Raw genomic sequence first — 26,148 nt, 5'->3', positions numbered from 1 at the left:
AAGTAATATAAAGGAAAAGGAAGAAAAAAGGAACAAAAAAGAAAGCCTTTTCTTTACACCTTGATGAGCTTGAGCTAGCAGCTACTACTAGAATAGTCAAGTTGAGTATAGCATTGAAAATGGAAACGGAATGGAAGTCCATTACTGAGATTACTGAGAAATATTGAGAAAGATACAAAGTATAATAATGGGACAGACCTGGGATTGAACCGATGACCTCCTGCTTATGAGGCAGAAGCAGTAGCCATATGACTACCAAGCCCGTTACACCTTTATGTACTAGACAGGCAAAAAGGAAGGAAGAAGAAGGAAAAGGGAAGAAGGAAAAATAAGGGAACGTCCACAAATCACGTAACGCTGAAAGGGGTGAGGGGTGTTGAGTGAAATGTGACGATCAATTTAAATTTTCAGAAGCTTCATATAAAAAGTGTGACATAGGGGGGAGGGGGTTGAAAAAGTTCGATTTTTGCGTTACGTAATTAATGGATCTTCCCTAAGGAAGAAGAACGGAGAAAGAAGAAGGAAGAAGCATGAAAAAAGGAAGAAGAATTGCCAAGGAAAACACATTAAAGAAGAAAACAGAGGGAAGAAGCAAGAAAGAAGAAAAATAAAGAAAGAAATAAGAGAGAAGACTGAAGAAGACTGTGTTAATGAAAAATAATCGGAATCAACTCAATACTGAGAAATTCATTTTAAGCGTGTAGCTTATCGTGGAATGGAGTATTAGCCCCATGGTACAATAAAAGCAACCGAGCTAGCAAACTTTGTATGCTTACTCTTAAACCGAGTACAAAAAATATTTATGGCAACCATACGAACGTTTTACTTTCCCTGTGCTAAATTTGATTCTCTTCGAGACAAATAGTCAAACAGGCTAGAAACATAAAGCAGCTATATCAGTACTCAATAACGCTCCAAAAGGATGAAAAAAGCACGTGGGTCCCGATGCGATTGCATGCAACGAATCAATGCCATTGATACGATTTAGACGGATTGGACCCCCGTTGAATAAACCCGCCACAAATGATAAATGATGCCCACGGTAACAGTTACCGTGTTTCAGCTTGATGTTGATTGATTGACCAATCCAATTGAGTGACTCAATCCAGTCCCAAACTTTCGTGACCTTCACGGAGTTATGGCGCATCCGTCCAATTAGTATTCGTTCTCACCGGGAAGTAACCCACTATTATGATGACATCACCGGCAGTTCCGGCTCGCTCCGGTGAAAATGCTCTGCAATCAAACGGACTGGACGTGTATACCACCTTCTTCGTCATCGCCGTCGTCGAATCGATTGATGGTTTCACCTAATCCAATTAACGGCATGCCACTAATTTCCACTCCAGAAAACTAATGATTTTCTCACCTGTTTCGAAACTAATTAGAAAGCCCTGAAGCGCTGTCGGTATGACACCCTGCAACGCACGATTCCGACCGGACCCGATTGATTGGCCTATACGACGAGAAGTTGAGCGGTGGTCGGTTGGATCATATGATGATGGTCAAAAAGAGCGAGACAGACATGGCGGATTTGAAGAATGAGATTGCAGATTGCAGCAGTCAGCTTCAAACGGTTGTCCAAGGTTAGCCCTCTTCAGCGTCATTATGCTTTCGGAATGTAGAGGCATCGAAAGCAATCGACTCTTGTAGGGAACCTTCTGAGCGTTTCACCAAATCGCTGGTTTCACCACTTGGTATAACTAAGGCTTTGCATCTCATTAATCATGCGTAGCAGATTGAACGAGTCGATAGTTCCGGCTGTAGAACTGCTCGCAGGTAAAATGTTCCATAAAGACGTCAAAATTTTCCATTGAAACAATACAAAATTACCACAAATAAATCTAGATTAGCCTTGATCATGATTCAACAACCGCATTAGTACCTATCGGTAGATTTTCAAGCTCTCGGTAACATCATGTATCCAAAGGGAGGAGACATTTCATAAAATTTTAATATTCGATGTCGTAATTGAATGATTCATTTTCACCTACCTTATATCTAAATTCATAATTTATTCCCTTATCAGTTTCCCTCTTAGCCTTACTTATTTGTGCAATATGTCCTTTGAACCTTATGTCCAAAGATCTTTTTGTTTGACCTACAAATAATTTATAACACTTTGAACAATTGATTTTATAAACCCCCTGCCTTATTCAATATTTCTACTCTGTGTTTTGTGGAGCCCAATAAATTGACTGCTTCTGCTGGAGAAAACTAAATCGATGCCGAATTTCCTTAGTCGATGGCGTAGCTGGTTGGTGATATGTTGATCATAGGTTCGTTTCTCCGTAGGTTTCTTGTCTTCTTTTTGATAAGAAAATTATTTTGAGCTTTTTAGTGGAATGTTTTCACCTGTCATAAGACGAGTTTAAACAATCCCATTGAATTCCACCACTTAATTGTATCCTGACAGATACGTATTTCGACCTCAACAGTAAGGCCGTCTTCAGTGTCTTGTACTTGACTCGACTTGTCGAGTCAAGTACAAGACACTGGAGACGGCCTTACTGTTGAGGTCGAAATATGTATCTGTCAGGATACAATTAAGTGGTGGAATTCAATGGGATTGTTTAAACTCGTCTTATGACAGGTTCTTTTTGATGATTGCTTGTATTGTCCTCTCCTTACAATTTCAGCGTTTCATTCCTCTTCAATCTTCCATCGTTGGAAACTGGGACGCAAAACTACCCGAAGCCCAACGGAAGCCTCGGAACCCCCCCCCCCCCTTCACAGCCGTGCCATACCAGTCAACGATCTTCAGCCGACCAGGTCCCGTGTTTGGGGTTGATGATACGGGCGAGTACAATACGGGCAAGTACAATTATTTTTCGAACTACAGTGTCCTGAAATATCATTGACTTCCAGCCAAACTAGCCGTAACCAAATAGTCATTGAGTCCCCGTAAACTCCACTTTAATAAACCATCGTTGGAAACCCCAGTCAACACAAAATCGTATATGATGCAACATAAGATGCTAAAGTGGAGGTGATATACGTACATATTGTATGAGGAAGTACCTACATATATGGCCTCCACCTTAGCATCTTATGTGACATCATATACGATCTTGTGTTGACTGGGACTGGGATGCAGGACCGCCCGAAGTCTCTTGGAAGCCTCGGATCCTCCCTTCGCAGTCGAGCCATGCCAGTCAACGATCTACAACCCGGTCATGTGTTTGGGGTCAGCGAAGAGGTCTTTCATAATCCAAATTCCGGCAAGTTCACTCCTTTCTCGAACTTTTCGTGTCTTGAAACATCTTCGACTTCCAGTCAACAGTCTACAGACGAATCGAACCGAGCGTTTTGCATCGAGTCACCGGGACGCAGACCTGCCACAAGCTCTAGGGAAGTCTCTAAGCCACTCATCGCAGTCCAGCCCTTCCCGTCAACGATGTACAACCGTCCTGGTCCTGCGTATGGTGTTGGTGATGAGGTTTTCAAATTATTCGAGCTGGTGATTTTGGAGCCACTTTCAGGCCCATTGCAAACCATTTCTCAGTAACGATCAACATTGCTTTACACCCGGGTGATCTACAGCCACTAACTTGCACTGCTTGACTTCCTATATAACCGATATTATGGTTCAACGTGCAGAGACTGATGTGATCTACACGGACCTGACCTCTGTATTCAATAAAGTGAACCACGGATTTGCGATTGCAAAAATGAAGAAGTTCGGCATTAACGGTTGTTTCATAAAATGGTTTCGTTCATACCTCACATACCGTAAGACTGTGGTTGTCATCGGAGATTGCCAGGCACCCAGTTTTATTTCAACATCAGGAATACCTCAAGGTAGCCACTTGAGTCCGTTCCTGTTTCTACTGTATTTGAACGACGTGCATCTAGCTCGGAAGGATGCACGACTGTCATTTGCAGACGACCTGAAAATGTTTTGTCTCATTCGTTCTACTGAAGATTGTCGTTTTCTGAAGCAACAGCATGAAGTGTTCGCTGATTGGTGCAGGCTCAACCGTATGTACACTTAAAGAAATGTTCAGTAATTTCTTTTTCACGGAAAAAAATCCGATTTGCTTTAATTATCCTTTATTGATTGCAGAAATCGAACGCGTGGACCATATCAAGGATTATGGAGTGATCATGGATTCCCAACTCACATTTAAGCAGCATGTATCGTACGTTGTGGACAAGGCTTCTCGATCTCTCGGATGTATTTTCAGAATTGAAAAAAAAAAAAATTGCAGACATCTATTGCCTAAAAGTGTTATACTGCTCCTTATAGCGTTCCATCTTAGAACATTGTTCTGAGGTATGGAGCCCAAACTACAAGAACGCCGTTGAAAGAACGCAGGTTTTTGCGCTTTGCACTACGTAAGTTACCCTGGAGAACCCCTGTTTAACTGCCGAGTTACCACGATCGTTGTCAACTAATTCATGTAGAGCCCATGCATGTGCGTAGGAATACGGCGAGGGCTTTGTTTATTGTTGACGCTCTTCAAGGTCGCTTAGATTGTCCAACGCTGCTGCTTGGGCAAGTGAACGTCAACGTTGCCCCTCGGTATTTGAGAAATAACTCCTTGCTCCGTTTACCGTTTCTACGTACCAATCACAGCATATACGGTGCGATGCATGGACTGCAAAGGATATTTAATAGATGCGCTTCAGCGTTCGTTTTAGTGTTAGTCGCCTAAACCTTAGACGTCGGTTTTCCAGTTTGGTTGCTTCTCGTGCATAGTTCTACGATTCTGTTTGTTTTGTAACATGTTAAACCGCTTAAGTATTAGTTATTGCAGCCTTATTTAACATCATTTGGGCTGTAGAATGCCTGTTGATATACACATAAATATATAAATATATAATATATGACTCTCACGGTGTTGATGGGCTTCCTGTAGATCTCAAAGTCTAATGTTGCATTTGTTCCCTCGATCACCAGTATATCCAAGTAAGATAATTTACCTTTTTTTTCCTCCTCGTAGGTGAATTTGATGACCCTTTGCACGATGTTTATCGCTTCCAAAATCCTGGGTAGATCCATCCGGTTTTTGATGTTGAAAATGTCGTCGATGTATCTCCACCATTTCTCGGGTAGTACTCTTGTTCCTTTGTCCTCCTAACTCGCCATGAATAGTTCGCACAAAAACGGTGATAGCGGATTGCCCACCGGTATAGCCTTCGTCTGTTTGTAGAAGCTTCCACGGAATATGAAATAGTTCTCCGTCATGCATAGCCTTCCCAGCTTGAGGTACATCTTAACCCTTCCTCGCCATGCTGTTTCCTTCCTTTGTGTTAGCAACTAATTCTCAAGAAGATTCAGAGCGTCTTTCACTGGAACGTTTTGGAACAAAGCCGTTACGTCGAATGATACCAACCAATATGGCCTCTTCTTCGACGTGTACCGATTCCAACAGTTTCCGGACGAACTCCTGGGTGTTGATGACTGACCTGCTGGGAAATGGTTTCGGCATACTTTGAAACTCCTTCACTAACCATTTGGCCAGGTTTCGGGTTAGGGGCAACAACTATTAGTAAGAAAGCGGAATCGAATTTTATGAAGATGTCAATCAGGGGGCACTACGCCAAACTATAAAGGTTGAACTTAGGGTGCTACAACCTGCATCTGAAGCTGGCAAAGGAGATGTCGGAATCGTTTGAGATATTCCCGAAGAAAGTAAAGCGGGCAAAAGAGTGCGAAACGAACAGGAAGAGGAGACTTCACAGGAAAATATTGACCAATCTACGAGGGAATCCAGCGACTGAACGTAGAACAAACCCCACGGTACAGATAATCGAAGGATTCGTAGTTGACCATTCGACACAGCAGCTTACAGAGGAACAATTAGCACACCTCAACAAGGGATTAGGATATGCGAGTACACAAAACGCAGATGTATTAAATTTCTTTTCTAGGGAACTTTTGATCTTATGAATCTTTGAAATGTATTATTGGAATTCTTGTTTTTCAATTCAAGAAGCTGCATGTGACGCATATAAGAAAAAAAGTTTGTAAATTTGTGATAGAAACGAGACTTCTACAAACGTACTATTTGTTTATTGTGTAATAGAAAGAAACTATCATCGATTAATTTACCGTCTGATTTTTATCACTATAACTCATGGGCACCATATGACCAACATGATACCGAGAGAGCTCAGTGTAAACATTTTAAATTAAGCAACATCGCTGCTCTGGTCAAAAGGATTATCATCAATGAGCTGCGTAAAACATCGCATTTTTCATCACTCAAGATTACGATAACTAGTGAAACATCATCATCGAGTCGGTGAGCCACTCTCGGACACAAAACTGTCGCAACGGCGACAGTGCTGCGTTAGTAAAAGTCACGTATTTATGCAAATATCCGATGGAAAGTTTCCGAATTTTGTGCTCTTCCACCTCAAAGGTCAAAACACCCTCCGGGAAATTTCCTGGACAGTGAATAATATATTCAAACTCAATTCCAACTGACTGACGGCGAAAACCACGGATCAGCGGCCAACTGTGTTGGCGATGATACCCGTTCCGAACAACCACGGAGGAGGGAAAATATTCAAATGATGACCGGTGGTGTTTTTGTTTTGGCGGCGATGGTCACGATGCGTCAATTATGTAAAATATTATTGCTTAATGATCTCTCGGTGAAAACAAATGTTTTACATAAGTGATTGTGGGAAAATGGCTGCTGATGCTACTGGCAGATATTACTCCACTCCTTCGGTTTGTTTTCATTGAAAATGCTCTCAATTTGGGTTTCTTTCAACCCAAGATATCATATTTCGTGATTGAAGATAGCACAAGGTATACTTCAGTCCGTTTATGCCATTTCTGTGTTTTCTTTGTCAATTATCTTGGCCGGGATTTCTGGAAACTAACAGATGGAAGGATACGACATCGTCCTCGTTTTGCTCAGGAACGCTCAGTCAGTCCGTAAACCAAAAACCCCACAGACTAACACAAATATTTATCTCGTTGGTTTTAATGGTTCGGGACCGTTCCGCAATCGATGGACTCAATCAATGTTAGCCCCATTGGTGCGACTGGCAAAAGGACGGTTGCTATTAGACTTCAAAAAGATTTCCGAAGAGCAAAAGAACATGGGTTCTAAGTCAAACCTGCCTTCATGTACGGCAGTACGTTAGAATCCATGTCCGTGTCCGATTGCAAGGATATTTCAAAATTTAAATTTAACAATTTATAAACTTATTTGATCATACATTATACACATACCCTAGTAACATTTAGGTTTTATACTGGTTTTATAACACTCTTTTAGAGTAAGCGCGTCTTCAAGCCTTCAAGTCTTCAAGCGCGTGAAATCCCAGAGATATAACATTATATTTTTGTACTGAGTTACAAAATGAGTTACTAGTATGTAAGTTTATAAGACAAGTATGGAATTTTACTTTCTGATGAAATACAGACAATTTAACCGTGGGTCAACTGGTCATCTAGATTAAAAAAAAACATACTACCATCAGATTTTAGATGAATTTCATTAATCAGCACGGTTCATAATTAAATTATATTTAGTTTTTATTATAGGGGGAATGACGGCTTTGGCAGGTTTTGTTCTATTATTGTCAGGGAGGTTTTTTATGACTGATTATGCTCAAATTTGGCCTAAACATACTTTGCATATCAAAGAATATTCCATATTCCTGCTTTATTACACCCCTCTATTCGGGAAATACCCTAAAGTTTGGGCAGATACGGAATGCTAGACATCACCATTTCTGCTTTTTGTCGAATCAAACTGCAAAGGATCAATCCTATTAAAATTTGTAATTGAAGCACTGGTATAAAAGATATATTACTAAGCAAATTCGAATCGCCCATACGTCGTGATTATAAACAAATGTAAATAAACAACTGACAAATAATAATATTCCATTCTATTATTAGAAGGAAAATCACCAAGAATTTTTGGAGAAATGCTTTTTTTCTCACTGTGTACTTATCTCCCAAAAGTCTGGTAAAAGATCCTTTACCATCGTCCAGTACACCAGAGAGTAACCTTTTGCCATCATTCACCAAACGAGACGAATCATGGGCAGCCAAAATCGGTAGAGCCACACATGTAGTCACCTCCTTTGGGACCAATACAGCATGGTATGACTTTATCCAAAGAAAGAGCACCACATTTGATACAGTCACGTCGCATCATCACACCAGGGCTACGTGTTACGTCGCCCCAGCTGGGCAGATTTTCTGGAACACTTGCTTTGCTAGAAATTAACCCTAATCAACGATGCGATGGTCCGGTGGTGCGGTGGATAGATGGATGTGCACCGATAGAGTGCCTCAACGAGCAGACAGCTATCCCACAGACAAAACTAAATGACGCTTGAAGACATTCATTTTAGGTTGCTTTTGGTATGGGCTGCTGCCGATAATGAACGACTGACTGTCTGTTGACTTGATGGTGGGCTTCTGGTTTTTGGGACGATGATAACAAAGGGTAAACTGCTTCAAGTAGTGGCACGAAGTATATTGGTAAAATTTTATTTTAAAGATAAAAGAGGAATGTCTGTTGTCCAAGTAATGTGGAAAGCCATAAAGCTAACATCTAATACGAATGAAAATATGAAAATATACTCCCGATGTGTTTAGAAAAGATTGAAAATAGAAGGACACATACGGGAAAATCCATAAAGTACGTCACGCTAAAATTGACGATTTTCAACCCCCCTCCCCCCTTCGTCACACTTTTTGTATTAAAACTCTAAAATTTTGGTTTGAATCGTCACGCTGCTCGGAACAACCCCCCTTCCCCCCTAGGAGCGTGACGTACTTTGTGGATGGCCCCTACCGAGAAGCTTAAAATGTTTTTAAACCAAACTCACCGTTGAAACTAATGTATATACCATAAGTAAACGCTATTAAAAATAACATTTTTTATTCATATTCGGACGTTTATATCAAATACTTCTCGATACCAACTTAATTCTCCTGGTAGGATCAATCTTCCAAATATGGCAATATTCGATGCCCATACTCTCTATATTAACTTAAATAAAACTAGTTTCGTATTTTATTCTTGACATTAGTGCTCTTTAATTTTTTGTTTCGTATAAACAGATTAAAAAATTGGCAAATATTTCAAAAGTTAGGATTTAAAAAAACGTGTATTTTCTAAAACGTCGATTTTTCGCCCATCCTTTCTCGCAATATAATAAAAACGGTTCTAACTATCTACGAAAAAACTATTCTACAAAACATTGCGAAAGGCAGAAAAGAAGAAGGGAGAGGGAAGAAAAAGATCAAGGAATGAAAAAGAAAGAGCAAACTTTACTTTTCTCTTTCGGCCTAATAACCATTCGGTCTAATAACCTGATATCGTTCCCCGAATGACGATATTATAAATATGAATCTCATTGTCAACGGAAAATAATGATTCTACCAAATATTGCGAAAGTCGTAGAAATCGTACAGCAATTCCACATGGAATTGTTGGGCTGCAAAATGGTTGGTTGACATCAAGGAACGAGCGCCCAACATAGCTATATGGTCCCCACAAGTTCCTATCTCACGCTTCCACGGGAAGGCAGAAGGTAGGAGTGAATGTGGCCGCTATTCAAGAAGTCCGATGGCCTAGATCCGGAGAACCTAAATTCAGAGCCGTGGACCTCACGACACTGCATTGAAATGCAACATCTATCATAGCGACGGCGAAATAGCAGAGCATGGAGTTGGTTTCGAAGTGATGGGCAAGCAGATGAAGCGTGTAATGAGGTTAAACCCCATTAGCGAACGGATCTGTTTGTTGAGGATTACAGCCTAATCAACGTTTACGCACCAACAAACAATAATTCCGACTACGTGAAGGACACATGTTATGAATGTCTTGATAAGAACAAGTGATTACTGAGGCGCAGGAAAGAATGGAGCAGAATGATATGCGGAGGTTTTATGAAACTGTCAACGGCGTGTGGAGGGAAACAGCGCCATCTTCCGTCATGTGCAATGACCAAGAAGGGAACTTGCCGGCAGATAAAACCGCAGTGGAACCAACACTTCGAGACTTGAATAGTGGAAGTGACGATGCATCGGTGAACAGAATATTAGCTACGATGGATAAGACGTGGAGTCGCCTACACTAGATGAGGTTAGAAAAGCTATTAAAGAGCTGGAAAACAATAAGGCTTCGAGTATCAATCTACTGCTTGTTTAAGTTCGTTCCACAATGGATGCAACATGACTCGGACCAGTGTTGTCCCAACATTCCCCGACCCGTAAGTCTGCCCGGTCCCGGCTCAGGGTTACTTTCCATTGTGCCCAACTGAGGAAGCTCCGCTACTTGCTTTCTGATACTCCTATTTATCCACGTCCGGCCCCTATTGATTTCAACAATATTCTTATCTAGCAATGGGTTTATGTTCCGCCGTAATTCAGCTCTAGTACGAAGATCGATTAGTTCAACAATTTCACAATTCACACGAACTTTTTGTTTTGATAATTCAGCAAGCTTTAGTTTTCTCGACGGGTTGATAGAATGTAGGTTTACGTAAGCCTGTGCACTAGGCACACGTTTCTCGGGACCGTAAATTGTCCAACCCATCTTCGAACGAACAGCGATTGGTTCATTTTGTTTCCCAACACGTGATTCCAACGGCGCAAATAGATTGTCCAATCCTAGAAGAATCATTGGTAGCTCTGACGAACAATTCTTAACCGGCACACATGCGAGATGCGTGTGTCGCTTTACCGTATCTTCATACCGAACTTTTTTTTGGCAGCTGCATCTTCCGTGTATTCGCCAAATCAAATTTTTCTTTGGATCCCTTTGCCGAAATCTTTAATTTTATGCTTCTGGACTGGTTCCCAAGTCGTTTTATGTTTCCTGTTCACGTGACAATTAGCGCCACAGGAGTTCCTTCGGCTTTCAGTCGTTCGGCCACCGTTTCGTCCACTAGAGTAGCGATCCAAGAAGGCGATCGTATAAAGCTGGCGTTTACCAAAATGAAGCGTCACAGGCATCATTCGAAATATGACGGAACAGTTCGAATTGGCCCTTTGCAACTGTACCGATTCTTCTACTCGATGCGAGAGAGGATGGTGGTTTCCATTACATCTCTGAACCATACACCGGATCATCGAATAGCAGCGTTCACCACCATGTTTATTCAAGCAGACTTCGCAGAGCTGCTGCCTTCTGACCGCTATTAACCTCTCTACAATGTTCATGTCTTTGAATTTTGGGCAAGTCCGGATCAGATGATCTGAACTTCTGCAAATCCAGCATGACCGGACGACTTCACCACCACTTGAGTCTTCACTTTGCTCGTGAACTCGTGATCACACAACTGCTTCACTGTTATTCCGAAGTTGATGAATGTTTCCAGTCTGTTAGCATTCGGAGGGGGAGTATTCCTAACCTTTACCATCAATGTCTTCAGAAGTTTCTCCAGCCTGCCAACAAATAGGTTTCGAAGATCGCAAATCACATCTGGAACCAAATCTGGCAAAATAAGCCGACTTCTTACTGCTTCAAGCGCATTTCCTTGAAAACAATCCTGTAGACGTTTCATATTTTCAAGGTTTGAAAATCCACAAGCAACTGTAGTGTACTCGAAGCTGCTAATAAACAACGGCCAGACTTCTGGTTCACCGCGAAACGTTGGAAGGCGGTGTGACAGTGCATTCCGAGCTGCTAGCTGATTTCGCGTTAATCGGCCTACTCGCCCCGACCCATCACAAGCTTTGCTGCTACGTACACTGCTATGCCGGCTCCGGATGCGTTTCACCTGGTCCTCCGGTTCTTCGTCTGTTTCACTTCCATCGTCCGATTCGTCTTCACTCTTGGAGGGTATCGGCACTTTTTTCGCAGGCTTTGGCTTTTCACCAACTTTCCTAAACCTGTACTCGCTTCCAAAGGATCTGTTCCCTTCGGATACGCTCCTCGAAAGTCGACGGTCGACGGCTGCTCAACTGCTTTCTTGGTGTGGTCTTCAAGCCACTTATCCACTTTCCGCTTGGGATTGTCTTCCTTCGTCCGGCTGACAACACTTTCTTGATCCTTCAAAGCTAGGGTCAAAGCTCTGTTTCTCTCAAACTGGTTCCGGATCGCCTCCCGCTTCTCGACAAACTCCTGCTCCGCGGTAAGCTGACCATCTAGAATCTTCGGCTCGTTCTCTAGCTGCCTTTCCTTCAACTCGCGCTGAGCCTGGAGTTCTAATTCCTGCATCTCCCGTTCTTGCTTCAGCTGTTTTTCTATCCACAATTTCTGTCTAACGAGTAGCTTCTTCCGCGCCTCCATCCGATTTGTGAAGGCCTTCTTCTTGGCGAGTTGTTCCACTTCCAACTGCTCCTCAGTCGGATGTGCATCTGAACCTGATCGGACCCTTCATCGCCATTGCCACCTCGCGTCTTGCTTCTCGTGTCCGAATCGGCTTTCACCACCTCCTGGTCTTCACCAGCGCAGGAGAAATGAGCCCACTGCTAGCATTTCCCGTATTGAACCCAATCCACATCGTCTGACGTCGATTCTCTCATTGAGCAGAATAAACATTGCTCTATCTTGTTAGGAGAAGACGCCATGTTGAAGTAATCCGATTTAAAATCCTTTGATTTTGTTAAGATTAAATCGATACAAACTGTCTTTGATAATCGGCCTTCATTAACGGCAGATCAAAGCTGCAATTGCGCTAAAATTTAATTGTATTGTATTGTATTTAATTGTATTGTATTAACAACCTATTGTATAAATATTAATCTTCACCTCGAAACTAAATCACTATTTTTCTTTTCCTGCAAACCTGTATTCAATCTAATTTTCGTTTGTTCATGTTTTCCCGAATGACACTATTTTCCCTTTCCTTTTTTCCTAACTCCTTCGAGTATCAATCTGCTGCTTGTTTAAGTACGCTCCACAATGGATGCGACATGACGCGGACCAGTGTTGTCCCAACAGATGGATTGAAGCAGAATGATACAATCTCGAATCGTATTAAAAGAAATTTCCATAAAATAATGAAAAGATACTTTTTTTTTAATTATCTATTGGAGGGTTTTCTGGAGAAATTCCGGAAGGAGTTGCAGATAAATTCCTGGAGAATTTATTTGAAGAATTTTCGGAAATAATACCGAAAGAATTTCTGTTGCAATTTTGGGCAAACTTTTGGGAAAAAATCCTGGATGAACTTCCGAATAATTCCCCAGATGGAATTTCCTAATAAATTTTCACATGAAAGGAGAAGCTAACGAAAAAAAATCTCGGAGGAATTTTCTTAGAAATTCGTGGAGAAATAACCCAGAACAATTCTTGGTGGAAATTTGGGAAAAAAAATCCGTAGCTACTCCCAAAGGAATTTCTTACATATTCCCGGATTTCTTGAAGCAAATTATGCAGAAATTTCGAGAGTAGCTCCGAAAAAATCGTTCGAGAGTTTGTCCAGCAATTTCATGGAGTGTATCTTCGCAAAATTCATCACAAGTTTCTTAAAAAAAGAATTCCAAGGGTCTCCGATTTTTTCCCAAAAATCATTCTGGAAACTTCTCTTCATGAATAAACTCTCAATAATTTCGCACTGGAGGTTTCTGTGGATTTCTGTAAGAAAATCCTTCTGCCATAAACTTTTTTTTTCATCCCACCGTAATGATTTAGTCGTCGCCTGCCCAACAAACACTGGAGGTGTAAAGCGTTATATGACCAAAAATAGTCTTCTTCGGCTAAAAAAACTAGCTTATTCAGCTGCAATTGTTTGTTGGGTAGGTTGCCAATTTTAATATCAACAAATTAACGATATAAAAGTTCACGGTGACCCAAACCCTACCTAGTGTGCACTTTGAGCCGTATACGGTCGTTTTGGCGCGGCCTGCTTGCAGATACATACAGCTTTTTATAGAAGTTCAACTGAGCCCCCTCGAACCTCATACCCCTCCACATCCTACACAAGCCCCGCAACACGCAATGGTCTGGGGAAGGATCATCAAGCCCTTGGACTATTTCCCCCGTCAAAAATGTGTTTGCAGTTTTGTTTCTTTGAGTTTCTTTTCGAAATTTACAAATTTCCAAATTCTATCGGAATCTTCCAATCTCATCGGGAATTCTTCGAGAACTTCATCGAAATTCAATCGGAAATTTCTCTGAAAACTTTTTCGGATTTTTTTCAAGAAAATTCCGTTTACCGTTATTCCGTTTTTATTTCTCCGGGTATTTTTCCTTCAGGTATTTCGGAATCTTTGGATATTTCTATATTATTTTCGGGGATTTTTTCAGTGATTCCAACGGTTGCATTAACGGAAATTCTTTGGGGCCGTACACCAATTACGTCAAGTACGAGACAGTGAAGACGGCTTTACAGTTTAGGTCGAAATGCGTATCTGTTAAGATTACAACGTGTTGGAATTAAATTAAATAGTACTAAAATCGTCTCATGCATGACAGTCACACGAATTATTTTTTATTTAATATGAAGCGTAAACAAATATTTCCCTTTTCTCCATAGGCTTTTACTTAATTAGTGTGCGGTCCCCTAAGAGAGCTTCCTCTAGCGCTTCCTACGGAAAGAATTTTTGGGTTTTTTGGGAAACTAGAAGCTGCTTCAGGGTTTCCTGGGAAATCGAAAGAATTTGAATTTCTGAATGCATGATTTCTGATAGCAATCTGCTGAAAGATTTCAAAAGAAACATTAGTAATTGAATTTATTTGCTACTAGTGGATACTGTGAAATTTCTTTTCGAGCCCTGTGGGAAGAAAGAATTCGGCTTATCTCATACCTTTATTACGATTTTTGAACAACAAGTTCTGTTCTGTTCTGGATATTATCAGCCTTTCTCTAGATTCAAAAGTTTAAAAGTGTTAGGATAATCATTCTAACAAAAATCATTCCAAGAAATCTCTAGTTTAAACTTAAAAATTATTCTACAGCTGTCAAACAAAATCGACGAGACTTCAAATCGAGGATTCTGTTTCGAAATACTCAAAATAGCCTCAAGCTTATCATCTGGCTTGGGAATTCTCGAAAAAACAAGATTTTTGATGAAAAAATAGCGAAACATTATCGTAATATTAACAGAATGTTTAAATAAATGTTACTATTAAATATTATAATCCGCATTTCAACACCATACGTAAAGAAAAAAATATGGTTGTTTATTTATGTTTTCGAACCTCATAATATCAATCACTACCCACGACAATACACCAGTTCGAGTTCCACTATTTATCTGCAACATTCCAAAGCTTTACCACCATTAATCGAAACCCAAAACGACAAGTGAAGTATTTTTCAACCCCCTTCCACCGGCTGCTCCATCAACCTGTGTCAGGGCCCAGTTCGAAAGTTATCCTTTAACCATCAGATATACCGCAAACAACACGGCGATCAACAATCCAAACCTGTTCGCTCATTCACCTTCGGAGGAACGGTTCGATCATGCCCCAGCATCTCGTGGTTGCCAAAGCGCACCGCACAGTCAGCTTAATTTTTTAAACATTCTCAGATCCAACCAGTCAAGTTGAGAAGTCCGTCCAAAATCCAGCTGTGCGGCAAAACTAACCGTGCTGTGTCGCCGCGGGCCAAATCCGCATGGCAGCCGTTCACCTGGCCAATGTTCTTTTTTTTAGGTTCCTCGACGTTCCATGACAGTGCACTGTTATCCAAAGGGGCTGAAAATGAACTTTTGTTCAGCAGATATCAACGTATAATCCAATATGATATCTTATTAAAACATACTTTCAAAACGAATTATTCCATGATTTTTTTTAACAACGCTTTTTGTGCAATACATTGAATAGGTGAATTTCAACAGTGAGTAAAAAATTTTCGGATTCTAACCATGTACTAAAAATGAACCATCGTTGTAAAGAGTCCAACATTTTCGAAGAAATAAGGCTTGTTATACTCAACACGAGCGGGACGTTATTAATACGAATTAATATTAATACGAAATCAGTATTATGCGAGTTCGGGAAGGTTAAGTAAATAATTCGATTTTTTCAGATAAGCAATACGCCCTTTCGAATCACCGTGCATCGAAGCAGTACTAACAAAAAACGTTATAATTCCGACCTATGACTGCAGCTCAGCAGAATCGTCAAAATAAAACCCCAATTCGATGACCTCGCTGTAGTTCTCCTTGTTGGGTGTTTATTGCTTGGTAGTAGGACGATCGAATAGGGTAGGCAGCACGGACAAGGCGAAGAGGCGTGTACTGCTCGGTGCCAATTTTCGTATTTTTTTCTCGTGGCTGCAGTACATATTCAATTATATATGCACATACCAACTGGATATGGGACAAGTTGGCTGCTGCCGTCGGTGCGGCTTATTAGTTGGACATTTTTGGAGACCCCAACAGGCATTAGCCCTGGCACATGCAAACCAATATATGTGTAAATGACACACATTAGTGCTGATTTATGCATTAAGCGCCAAAGAACGCGACGACTAGCGAACGGTTTCCAGCGCAGTGCATTAACCGATGAATTGCAACCAGCGCGTATCTCTGCTGGGCATCGTGACTGAGACATGCTATAGGTTAAGGGTTTTGTACGAGTTCAGAGCTTGCAGCATCGAGGGCAGGAAATCGAGTTTTGGGCGGCGTGATTCACCCTGAAAGCCGCAAGCCGGCTTAATTAATAATAATCGAGGAACTGATCAAGGCTTAACTTGGAAGGAAGGGTCCCATTTAGTTTTAAGATCGGTCCTTCGGTTTCATGACAATCGACTTTACTGCATAACTGTTGGAGCAAATATCGACCATGACCTGCTTTTTCTCTCGTGTGCTACTCATAATAAGAGGCATCATCAGCAACAATAATAAAAAAGTAAGTGCTATGGTATAGCTTTGCTTAGCGCTGATGAATCCGATGGTAATGATCATATGTGCACTTGAACTGGCTTATTGCTAGTAGGCTCTTAAGTAGTATTTATTTACATATGAGCAATACATTTGTGATTATATGCCTTGAAGCAAGGCGTTAATGAACTAAGCTTTGTATCGGAAGTTGTTCATCAAACCATCTTCTTGTACAGACGAACAGAAATTGGTTATTATTGAGACGATTTTTTTTCTAGTGAGGCAATTCGTCAAATAAAATCTTAAAGCATTGGGAAATTACTGGATAGGTATATGAAGTTAGGAAGCAATATCACGACTTTTGAATTTTGCAGAGGCGTCGCGTCCGCATGTGCAACCTGTGCACTGCACATGTTGCAATTTTATCCCCAACATTTAAACTCTAGGTTTCTTGTCTTTTCTAATCCAAGCATGTATTTGAATTATGTGCATTTGAAAGATTTTTCATGCAAATTTTACTATTAGATACATAAACGGAAAATATGCATGTTATTTTTATAGACGGCATGTGATGACCAAATGCTGCGATGGGGACGCATTATATTTTTCTCTACGATAACGAACCGACCCACCGACACCACATGTTGTATCAACACGGAACTTTCAGCCGAGAACGTTTTGTCATGCATCATACACGTATTATTTTGTATGTGTGGATCATCTGCTCTAACCGCAATCGTCGATGTATAGGTAGTCAAAGCGTTCGTCGCAGGCGTTCCCCAGGGCAGTATCCTCGGGCCCCTGCTTTTCAATCTGTTCACCTCCGACATGCCAGAACCTCCAGAAGGCGGCATTCTGTCTCTGTTCGCAGATGACACATCCATCGTCTACAACGGTAGAGTGATCAGAGCGCTAGTGGCAAAACTCCAACGAGGCCTGGATGCCCTGACAGAGTACCTCACCAGCTGGAAGATCTGTATCAACGCGGCGAAGACCCAGGTCATCATTTTCCCCACTCCAAATCCCCTAAACTTGTTCCGCCTGGGGACTGTAAAATCATCCTCAATGGCACGACCGTGGAATGAGCCAATGAGGCCGGCTACCTTGGCTTGACCCTCGACAGCAAGCTTATTTTCAGGCAACAGGTTGACAAAACGGTGACAAAGTGTAACGTCTTGTTGAAACTACTGTACCCTTTGATCAACCGCCGGTCGTCATTGTCCCTGAAAAATAAGCTTGCTGTCTACAAGCAAATCATCCTCCCTGTGATCGAATATGGCATGCCGGTCTGGGAGAGCTGCGCTAAAACCCACCACCTCAAACTTCAACGGGTCCAAAACAAATTCCTGAGGATGATCCTCAACACCACTCCCAGGACAAGAACATCCGAGGTCCACCGTCTGGCCGGAATAAAAACCTTACATGAACGCTTTGGTGAGTGTAAAGAAAAGTTTAGGGTCCGTTGCTTGCATTCGGATCAGGCTCCAATTAGGGCGCTAGTTCCAATCTAGGTTATCAAATTTCTTATTGTAAATATTAGTGTACATAGTAGTTAGGTTATCAAATTTAAAAAAAAACAAACCAGCGCCTCCTAAAGGCCGTCATGATATATCATATTAACACTTAAATAACAATGTAAACATAAAAATTTAAAATTGAAGTTGGAGGGCCAAGCCGGCCGAGCACTGTACATGTAAAAAATAATTGTAGAACAGAAAATGAAACAATAAAGAAGAATTTTACTACTACCTATCGAGAACCGCTTCAAACAGCGCATGCGCGATTCAGTGAAGAGAGCGCCATCGGAACAAAATCGAAAGAGAAGAGTAAAGCGCGCGCATTTTTGCTCCCTCAAAGCGTTCCATGACGAAAGTTCCGCTTTGTATAAGCAACGCGAAGCAAAATTACACATTACACGCCCAATTACACATCTACTAATCCTGACGACAATGTAGGTACTGTCCGATAATACTAACGCGACATTAGCTCAATTTAAACAGAAATTGTCATCTGCTAATAAGCGCAATAAAGCCTGTTTATAAATACGCCTATTATATTAGACATTGATGATGATGATGAAAATCTATATTGTCGCAGAATTATGAAACGGGTCAACATTTTTTAAGAAATTTATTTTTAAAGGTTTTTTTTCGAGGAATCCAATATATTTAGTTAGGGAGGGGGTAAGTCAAATGTCAATGGTCATGGTCCACAAAAATTTATGAATTTTTTTATGAGCAAGATTCCATGCTGATGGACGGAAAACTTCTCGACATCTGTCCAGTCCAGAATATTGATCAAAGATATAAATTGTAAATAGAATAATTATTAATTGAGAAGAGTTAAGAGCTATGAACTTCATTGTTCTCTTCATTGTACAGACTTTATTTTTCTGATATGACATGCTAATTACAAATTATTATTAGAGCCTTTGCATGATTGATATATTCCAATTTCCATTTCTGTATTTAATACTTCGTCTCATTTTACGAATAACTCAAATTAGAATTGAAAGTGCCAGCTCAATAATTTCCGAATAGATATATTGCTTATTTGTCACATTGGAAACGATTCTGATGATAGTAATTTTTAATCACTTTGAAGCTTAGTTAAGTTTGAGTTAATTCAGAAAATAAGAAGTAGCTAAGAACCAGTTAGATGCAACAAAATAAGCAAACATATTGAGATACGCGCTGGAAAATAATTTGTTTATTATTTCAGGTCCCTTTTATGTGTTTTTTCGAAATATTAAAATAGTGCACAGGTTGTAGAATTGATCACGCGACGCCTCTGGAATTTTGAAATTTTTTAACAATCACTTGGTAGTTTTTGGGCCACCGTGAACTTTTATATCTTAAATTTTTTGATATTTTTCGGTGAAAACTAAACACACACTTCCTATTTTGCATGAGGTTTCGGCCTACTGCTTTTCAGCCATCATCAGATTTGCAATAAATTAATTCTAGACATCATTTGAAAAGGGCCTAAAAGCCAAAATTGATTCGTTCTGATTTTTCGTCTACATATCGTTTTACATGTTGGTCTAGAGTTGCTCACCAATATCAACATATTAACGATATATTTTAACAATCTCTGAGGAAAAAAATAAGTTAAATCATGGTTATGCAAATTCAGAGAAATGTTTCAAGGTTTTAGGCTTATTTTTGTGATACAAAATTATTCCACAATAAAATGAATAAGAAAGTGAAACCATCAGTGCAGGTCAGCATAAGGATGGATTTGGAAGTATGGTAAGCTTTATTGTAAAACTGTGAATCAAAAATAATGCCTTTTATCACTAAATACTTTCCGTAATGCTGGGTAGACACCTTCACGTGGTGCATTACGAAGTAAGATCTACCACACTGTGCTCTAGTTCTTACTATTCTTGTTGATACTTATAAGTGATGGTTGGAAGAGTTTGGAACGGCTTTGCTTTTAGATGACCCACCTTTCGCTCCTTTTGGAAACTCAATCTTAGGCTGGTTTCGAAGCCGACGACATGAATCTCCAAGCTCCAGAGCGCTCAATAATTAGGAATGAAGCGGATACGAATTTGGTGCATCTGCTAAACCTGGCCTGCCCAACCTTTTGAAGCCACGGGCCAATTTTAAGATTGACCACTTGCTGGTGGACCAGGAAATGTTCGGTACATACTTTTATACACTTCCAAAATAACCAAAGTAAAATTTGTTTTTTCAAAATCGAAAGATCTATTCGTTCCTTATAGAAATCAAAAATGCTCTTAGAGATCATTTGACTCAAATTGGATATGAATTGATTGCATGTTCCGTTTCAGGCTATCCTAGAATTCCAAGAATTGAACTATAGGCCTTAGGGTCAATATGCGTAACGGAAAATCTATTTGCTTCTTTCAGAAAAGCAACATACTCTTAGTGATCATTCGAATCGAATTGAAAATGAATTGAATACATGATCCATGAATTCATAGAGTTGAAGGACAGGCCTTCAAGTCAATTCGCGTAACGGAAAATCTATTTGCTTCTTTTAGAAATGCAACAACCTCTTAGTGATCATTTCAACCAAATAGGATATGAATGGAATGCATGTTCCATTCAACGCAATCCAAATTTTCAAGCATCGGAGTACAGGCCTTACGATCAATACACATAACGAAAGATTCATTTTCTTCTTTTAGGAATTTAACGTGCTTTCATAATTATTAAAATTCGATTTCTTGTTTAATACTAATATTCCATTTTGCAAAAAAAAACAGCTCTTTGGGTACGCGTGACGACATCAAGGCCTATACTCCAGTGAATTTTTGAATGACCTTGAAAAAATACAATTGTTGAACGCTCATCCAATTTAATTCTATAGATCGCAATCAGCATAAACAATATAAAAAAAACCCAAGTAGCACACGCAACATCTTTCTAAAAGCTCCTTGTTCCTATTCAGTTTCATTAAAGGCATTGGAAAAACATCAGGCACGAAAAAGTTGCATCAAGATGTCAAAAACGTTCGAATTGTGATCAATGTTTTATTAAAATTGCAATGCAGTACGTGTTTGACATTTGGAAACAAACAAACAAAGAATACTGCACTTCATGTTGCAAACACGAAACAAAATCATTTGGTTGCATATTTTTCACAATGTAACTTCAATGCGTCTTTCAACATTTAATTGTTTGTTTGAATTAAGTTGCAGATAAGTTGAATGTGTCTTCATGTTTATTTTAGTATCGTTCAACGTTTTGACAACTCACATTTTTTCCTGTGATGGTGCAATCAAGTAACAGGAAACCCGAGTACAAAACTTCATAATCGTATGGTTTTTATTGTGAGTCAACATGCAGTTCCTTCGAAGTGTTGAAAAGTGCTGTGCTAGAGTGAAGGGCTATCAATCACAAGATCCATAAATCGAATCCAGTTTTATATTTTTGTTTTATTTTTTTTTCCGCTGTAGTATTCTGCAACATTATTGCAATTTTCCTGCAATCGAAGGATGTTTCCATAGGCTCCACCTCTTGCGCTTTTTAGATTGCAAGAGAGTTATATTTGATGGCACATACGCAAAGATTGTATCTTTCCGAATAGTTGCAACACAGTGAAATGTTCAGTAGTGAAACAATTTGTGCTGCTTGGGAAGCTAACAGCTCTCAAAGAGCTGAAAGCCTTTTCTTCAGGTAATTCTTGGTTGTACTATGGATCACAAGGACATTAAAGTTATTAGAGAACTTATATCATGTGCTCCAGGGAATTTTTGGATGACTCTTTGAAACTAAAAGTGCGCAAACTATTGTTAAAATAGAAAGCTGTTTTTTTGCTACGCGTAGACCTTAAAGGGCAAGCCAGAGTAAACGCGACGTGCGATGCGACGCGACGCGACAATGCAATTCGACAGCCTGTTGATAATGATTGTTATTCTTTTACGTGAGTCGCGTCGCATCACATCACTCGTCGCGTTTACTCTGGCTTGTCCCTAAGACTCATACTTCAGGGAATTCCCGGATGACCTGGAACCAGGCGATTATTAAAGGCAGGTCCAGGCGTACGGATTAAACAGATCATGCATCATTAAACAAACAGGCTGTTGGGGCGAGTTTCTGGCTTGAATAAAACCATCTTGACAGCAGTCTTCATGATGAACAGCTTCAAAGCTATAATTTATTACTTATTAGTTCATAATTCTAAACGGTAATACAAACAAACTTACATTCTAGTGTACAATTCAAGCTGCCCAGAAATCACCCTCTCATCTTCTCTCTATTTCACTTACAACTAAACACTTCAGAAGCAGTTTCAGTGGCGCACGATTTCACTGTTGCCAGATTCACTAAAAATTCATTCTAACATTCTCCCTCCCGTGAAACTGGTAACGAGTTGATTAATTGTACGACTAATTAATTTACATCATCTAACTAATATGTGCTATTATCATGTTATAAATGTGCACACCTCCAGGATCGAAGATTTTCGATTCCACAAAATATTGAATCTCACATTTCAACAGATACAGCTTCAATTCTTCCACTGCACATCTTTCGTACCACTCTCCGTGCGCGGAGCACTCTTTTCCAACACGCGCCGCCTCGTATACAGTTGCATGCGACTTACAACGTACTTGTTGACAGAGCGTCGATTCATTTATCCGTTCTATACTCCTCCCGGTGCAAACAATAGAAACATCAGCCAACTTTTCGGGAGCAGTTGAAACGTTTGCATTTTGATGGAATACGGTCTCCAAAAGTTTGGCATCATCAGCAACAAATCGAGTGGCAGGAAATTTGCCTGTCGCTCGCGGTTCGGAATGGTGATGATGAAACGTTTTTTCTTTTAAAACGGCCGGGCTACCGATGGCATCCTGCTGTTTCGCTTTGTCGAGTGAAAGAAGTTTTGTACTTTCCGTTCGTGTGCAGCTACCTTTTTCATTGTACCGCTTTATCAACGCTACTTTTCTGGCACTAAAATCGCAATCAATTTCTCTTACCGATGCCAAATAATCCTCGTTTAATTTCGCGAATCGTCGTTCAAAATCCTGTTTGATTCTCGCAGAAACCTCTTGTTGTTGGGTTCGCCATGACTTGTGTTGCTCTTCAAGCAGTTGCAGCTTGCTTTTCATATCGTCCATGGCGAAACACTTCAAGATGAGCTTTAGAATCTTTGAAGAATGTTGGGGCGAGTTTCTGGCTTGAATAAAACCATCTTGACAGCAGTCTTCATGATGAACAGCTTCAAAGCTATAATTTATTACTTATTAGTTCATAATTCTAAACGGTAATACAAACAAACTTACATTCTAGTGTACAATTCAAGCTGCCCAGGAATCACCCTCTCATCTTCTCTCTATTTCACTTACAACTAAACACTTCAGAAGCAGTTTCAGTGGCGCACGATTTCACTGTTGCCAGATTCACTAAAATTCATTCTAACATTTGGTAGGGATGTTGCGATGGGATTTTCCTGGCTCGAAAGAAACAGTTTTGACAGCAGTCTTCCATTACAAACAGCTTCAAAACTGGAATTTATTATCTATTAATAAATTATAAACTCAATATACATGTGCATGATTTACAATCTAGTTTCACTTCAATTCACTAATCCCAGGCTCCATCGCCACTCTAAATCACTAATCTGATATTATTGAACCACCAGTGTTGCCAGTTTCACTCAACTTATTAAACTCCTCTCAACACTCCCACCCGTGAAACTAGTAACAAACTGGTATATTTAGTGTTTCTAAATTTCACCTTCTCAAAAAAAAATGTTCCTATAAATCCACCTGGATCAAAAACCATTATTTTGACAAAACGATCCACGATTCCTCTCACAATTTTCTTCGGCGCACCAAACAAATCGCTTTGTTTCGGGTTGCACGCATAATCGTCCATAGCTCCTGTGTAAACGAATTCGTTTCTGCCTTCATTCTGTGCGACGGTATACGAATTGATGCATTCATTCGAGTTTTCTCGATGATCAGGACGGTGCACAACTGTCGCCGCTTCATAACTAGTGCTTTGCAGAGCTTTACCTATCAGTTCAATTTCACTGCTTTTGTCTTCCGATACGTGCGGGAACAGAACGGTTTGTGTTTGATAGGTAGCAGTCTGGTGGGAAGCTGCGGTGTCCAAACAAAATGCTCTATCCAATTCATCGTCTGATTTTGTTTCGTTGCTGTTAGATATTCGCTTTTCTTCTTCGTTCAATGACTTTTCACAGATTCTCGGCCCGCAATATTTTAATACTATTGCTTTCCTACGTGCATCAAATTCTACATCAAGTTCCCTTGCCGCTGTCTCGTAGTCCTCATCCAATTGTTTTAATTTGCGTTTATAATCCAGCCGGATTCTCTCCTCATTTTCGTGCTGTTGCGCCCGCCATCGTTTGTTTCGCTCCTCTAGCAGCTCGAGCTTTCTCCTCAGTTCGTCCATGGCGACACCTTTTCACTCGGGTGATAGATTTTTTGAAGAATGTTGCGATGGGATTTTCCTGGGTCGAAAGAAACCGTTTTTGACAGCAGTCTTCCATTACAAACAGCTTCAAAACTGGAATTTATTATCTATTAATAAATTATAAACTCAATATACATGTGCATGATTTACAATCTAGTTTCACTTCAATTCACTAATCCCAGGCTCCATCGCCACTCTAAATCACTAATCTGATATTATTGAACCACCAGTGTTGCCAGTTTCACTCAACTTATTAAACTCCTCTCAACACAGGCCTTTAGTTACGCGTGAAGATCCGAGGCCTATATTCTGATTTTTGGAACACCTGAAGGAATATTCAATTTGGTATAATAGATAAAATAGAACACGACAGCAAACAGTTTTGTGTAAAATTGCAGCTAATCCTAACAAACGAATTAACATTCGATATTCAATTATATTTGACTGAATTTTACAATCGAGTTCAATTGATTCAATATTTAGATTATTTGCATTCTTCATAAATGTGCATTTAAATACATTTTAAATCACAGCCTATTTCTATCTGCGAATTTTCAAAAAAAAAACCCTTGTGTTATGTGTGTGGATTTCAAGGCCTATACTCCAGGGAACTCTTGGATGACCTAAAACGCAAGGTTATTGAAGGCGTATCCAATTTGATTTCATGGGACATAAAGTAGGACCTATTTAAAAATATATAAACCATCTAGTTACGCGTGTAGACCTTCGAACCTATACTCCAGGGAATCCTTGGATAACCTGAAAAGGAACAGCTATTGAAGGCATATCCAATATGATTAAATAGATAAAATAGGGCATGAACCATTTTTAAAAAGAGATGATAGCCCTTTGGTAACACCCGTAGCTCTTAGCGCTTATAATTATACTTATAGGGAATGAACCATCAAAAAAATAATCAACCCTTTGGTTACGCGTGTAGACCTCAACGCCTATACTCCAGTGAATTCTTGGATGAGCTGGAAAGGAATGGCTGTTGAAGGCGAATCCAATCAGGTTTTCTGGATCAAATAGGACATGAAAAAGTTTTTAAAACAGATATCAGATATATGTGTAGATTAGGTTGGCTCAAAAAACACTTTTTCAAATTTTTGTATGGGCCGCCCTCTTATTCGGTTCTATTTGATGCCCTGATGCTCTGGACGAAATTTCAGCCAAATCGGTCAACGTTTGGCCGGTGCTAAACTCGTTGGAAGTTTATATGTAAAAATGTATGCAGAAATATTCAAAAACAGTGATTTGCAGTTAGACGGCTCAATTTACGATGAAGAGCTATGGTGCTCATTCAGATCGTGAAGAATTGGAAAGGACGAAGTGAGAAATATGATATAAGGAGAGATAAAAATGAGAAGTGAAAAGGTAGAAAGAAGGAGGGAGGAAAAATATACGGTAAGAAAGAAAAAAGAAGAATGAAAAGAACAGAAGAAGAAAAAAGAACAAAAAGAAAGAAGGAAGATGGAAGAAGGAAAAAAGAAGGACGAAGGAAGAAAGAAGAAGGAGAGAAGA

The 26,148-nt window shown here is 40.0% G+C and overlaps 2 protein-coding genes across 2 annotated transcripts in view; both read right to left on the bottom strand.

The window, feature by feature from the left end:
• The window catches only part of LOC134219247 (histone-lysine N-methyltransferase, H3 lysine-79 specific), a 442,335-nt gene that overhangs the window by 327,782 nt on the left and 88,405 nt on the right, over window positions 1-26,148 (bottom strand). The gene's annotated exons all lie outside the window — the stretch shown is intronic.
• On the bottom strand, window positions 23,723-24,858 carry LOC134224742 (uncharacterized). The gene is made up of 2 exons (XM_062704279.1): window positions 24,775-24,858; window positions 23,723-24,717 (listed from the first exon to the last, which is right to left on the bottom strand). The coding sequence occupies exon 2, from the start codon at window positions 24,601-24,603 to the stop codon at window positions 23,851-23,853; it is 753 nt and encodes a 250-aa protein (XP_062560263.1). The 5' UTR covers window positions 24,604-24,717; window positions 24,775-24,858; the 3' UTR covers window positions 23,723-23,850.

This window comes from Armigeres subalbatus, chromosome 3, assembly GCF_024139115.2.
Source record: "Armigeres subalbatus isolate Guangzhou_Male chromosome 3, GZ_Asu_2, whole genome shotgun sequence".
In the NCBI taxonomy this organism is placed as follows: Eukaryota; Metazoa; Arthropoda; class Insecta; order Diptera; family Culicidae; genus Armigeres; species Armigeres subalbatus.
Note: the sequence above shows the minus strand (reverse complement) of the source record. Positions and strands in the feature narration are given on the sequence as shown.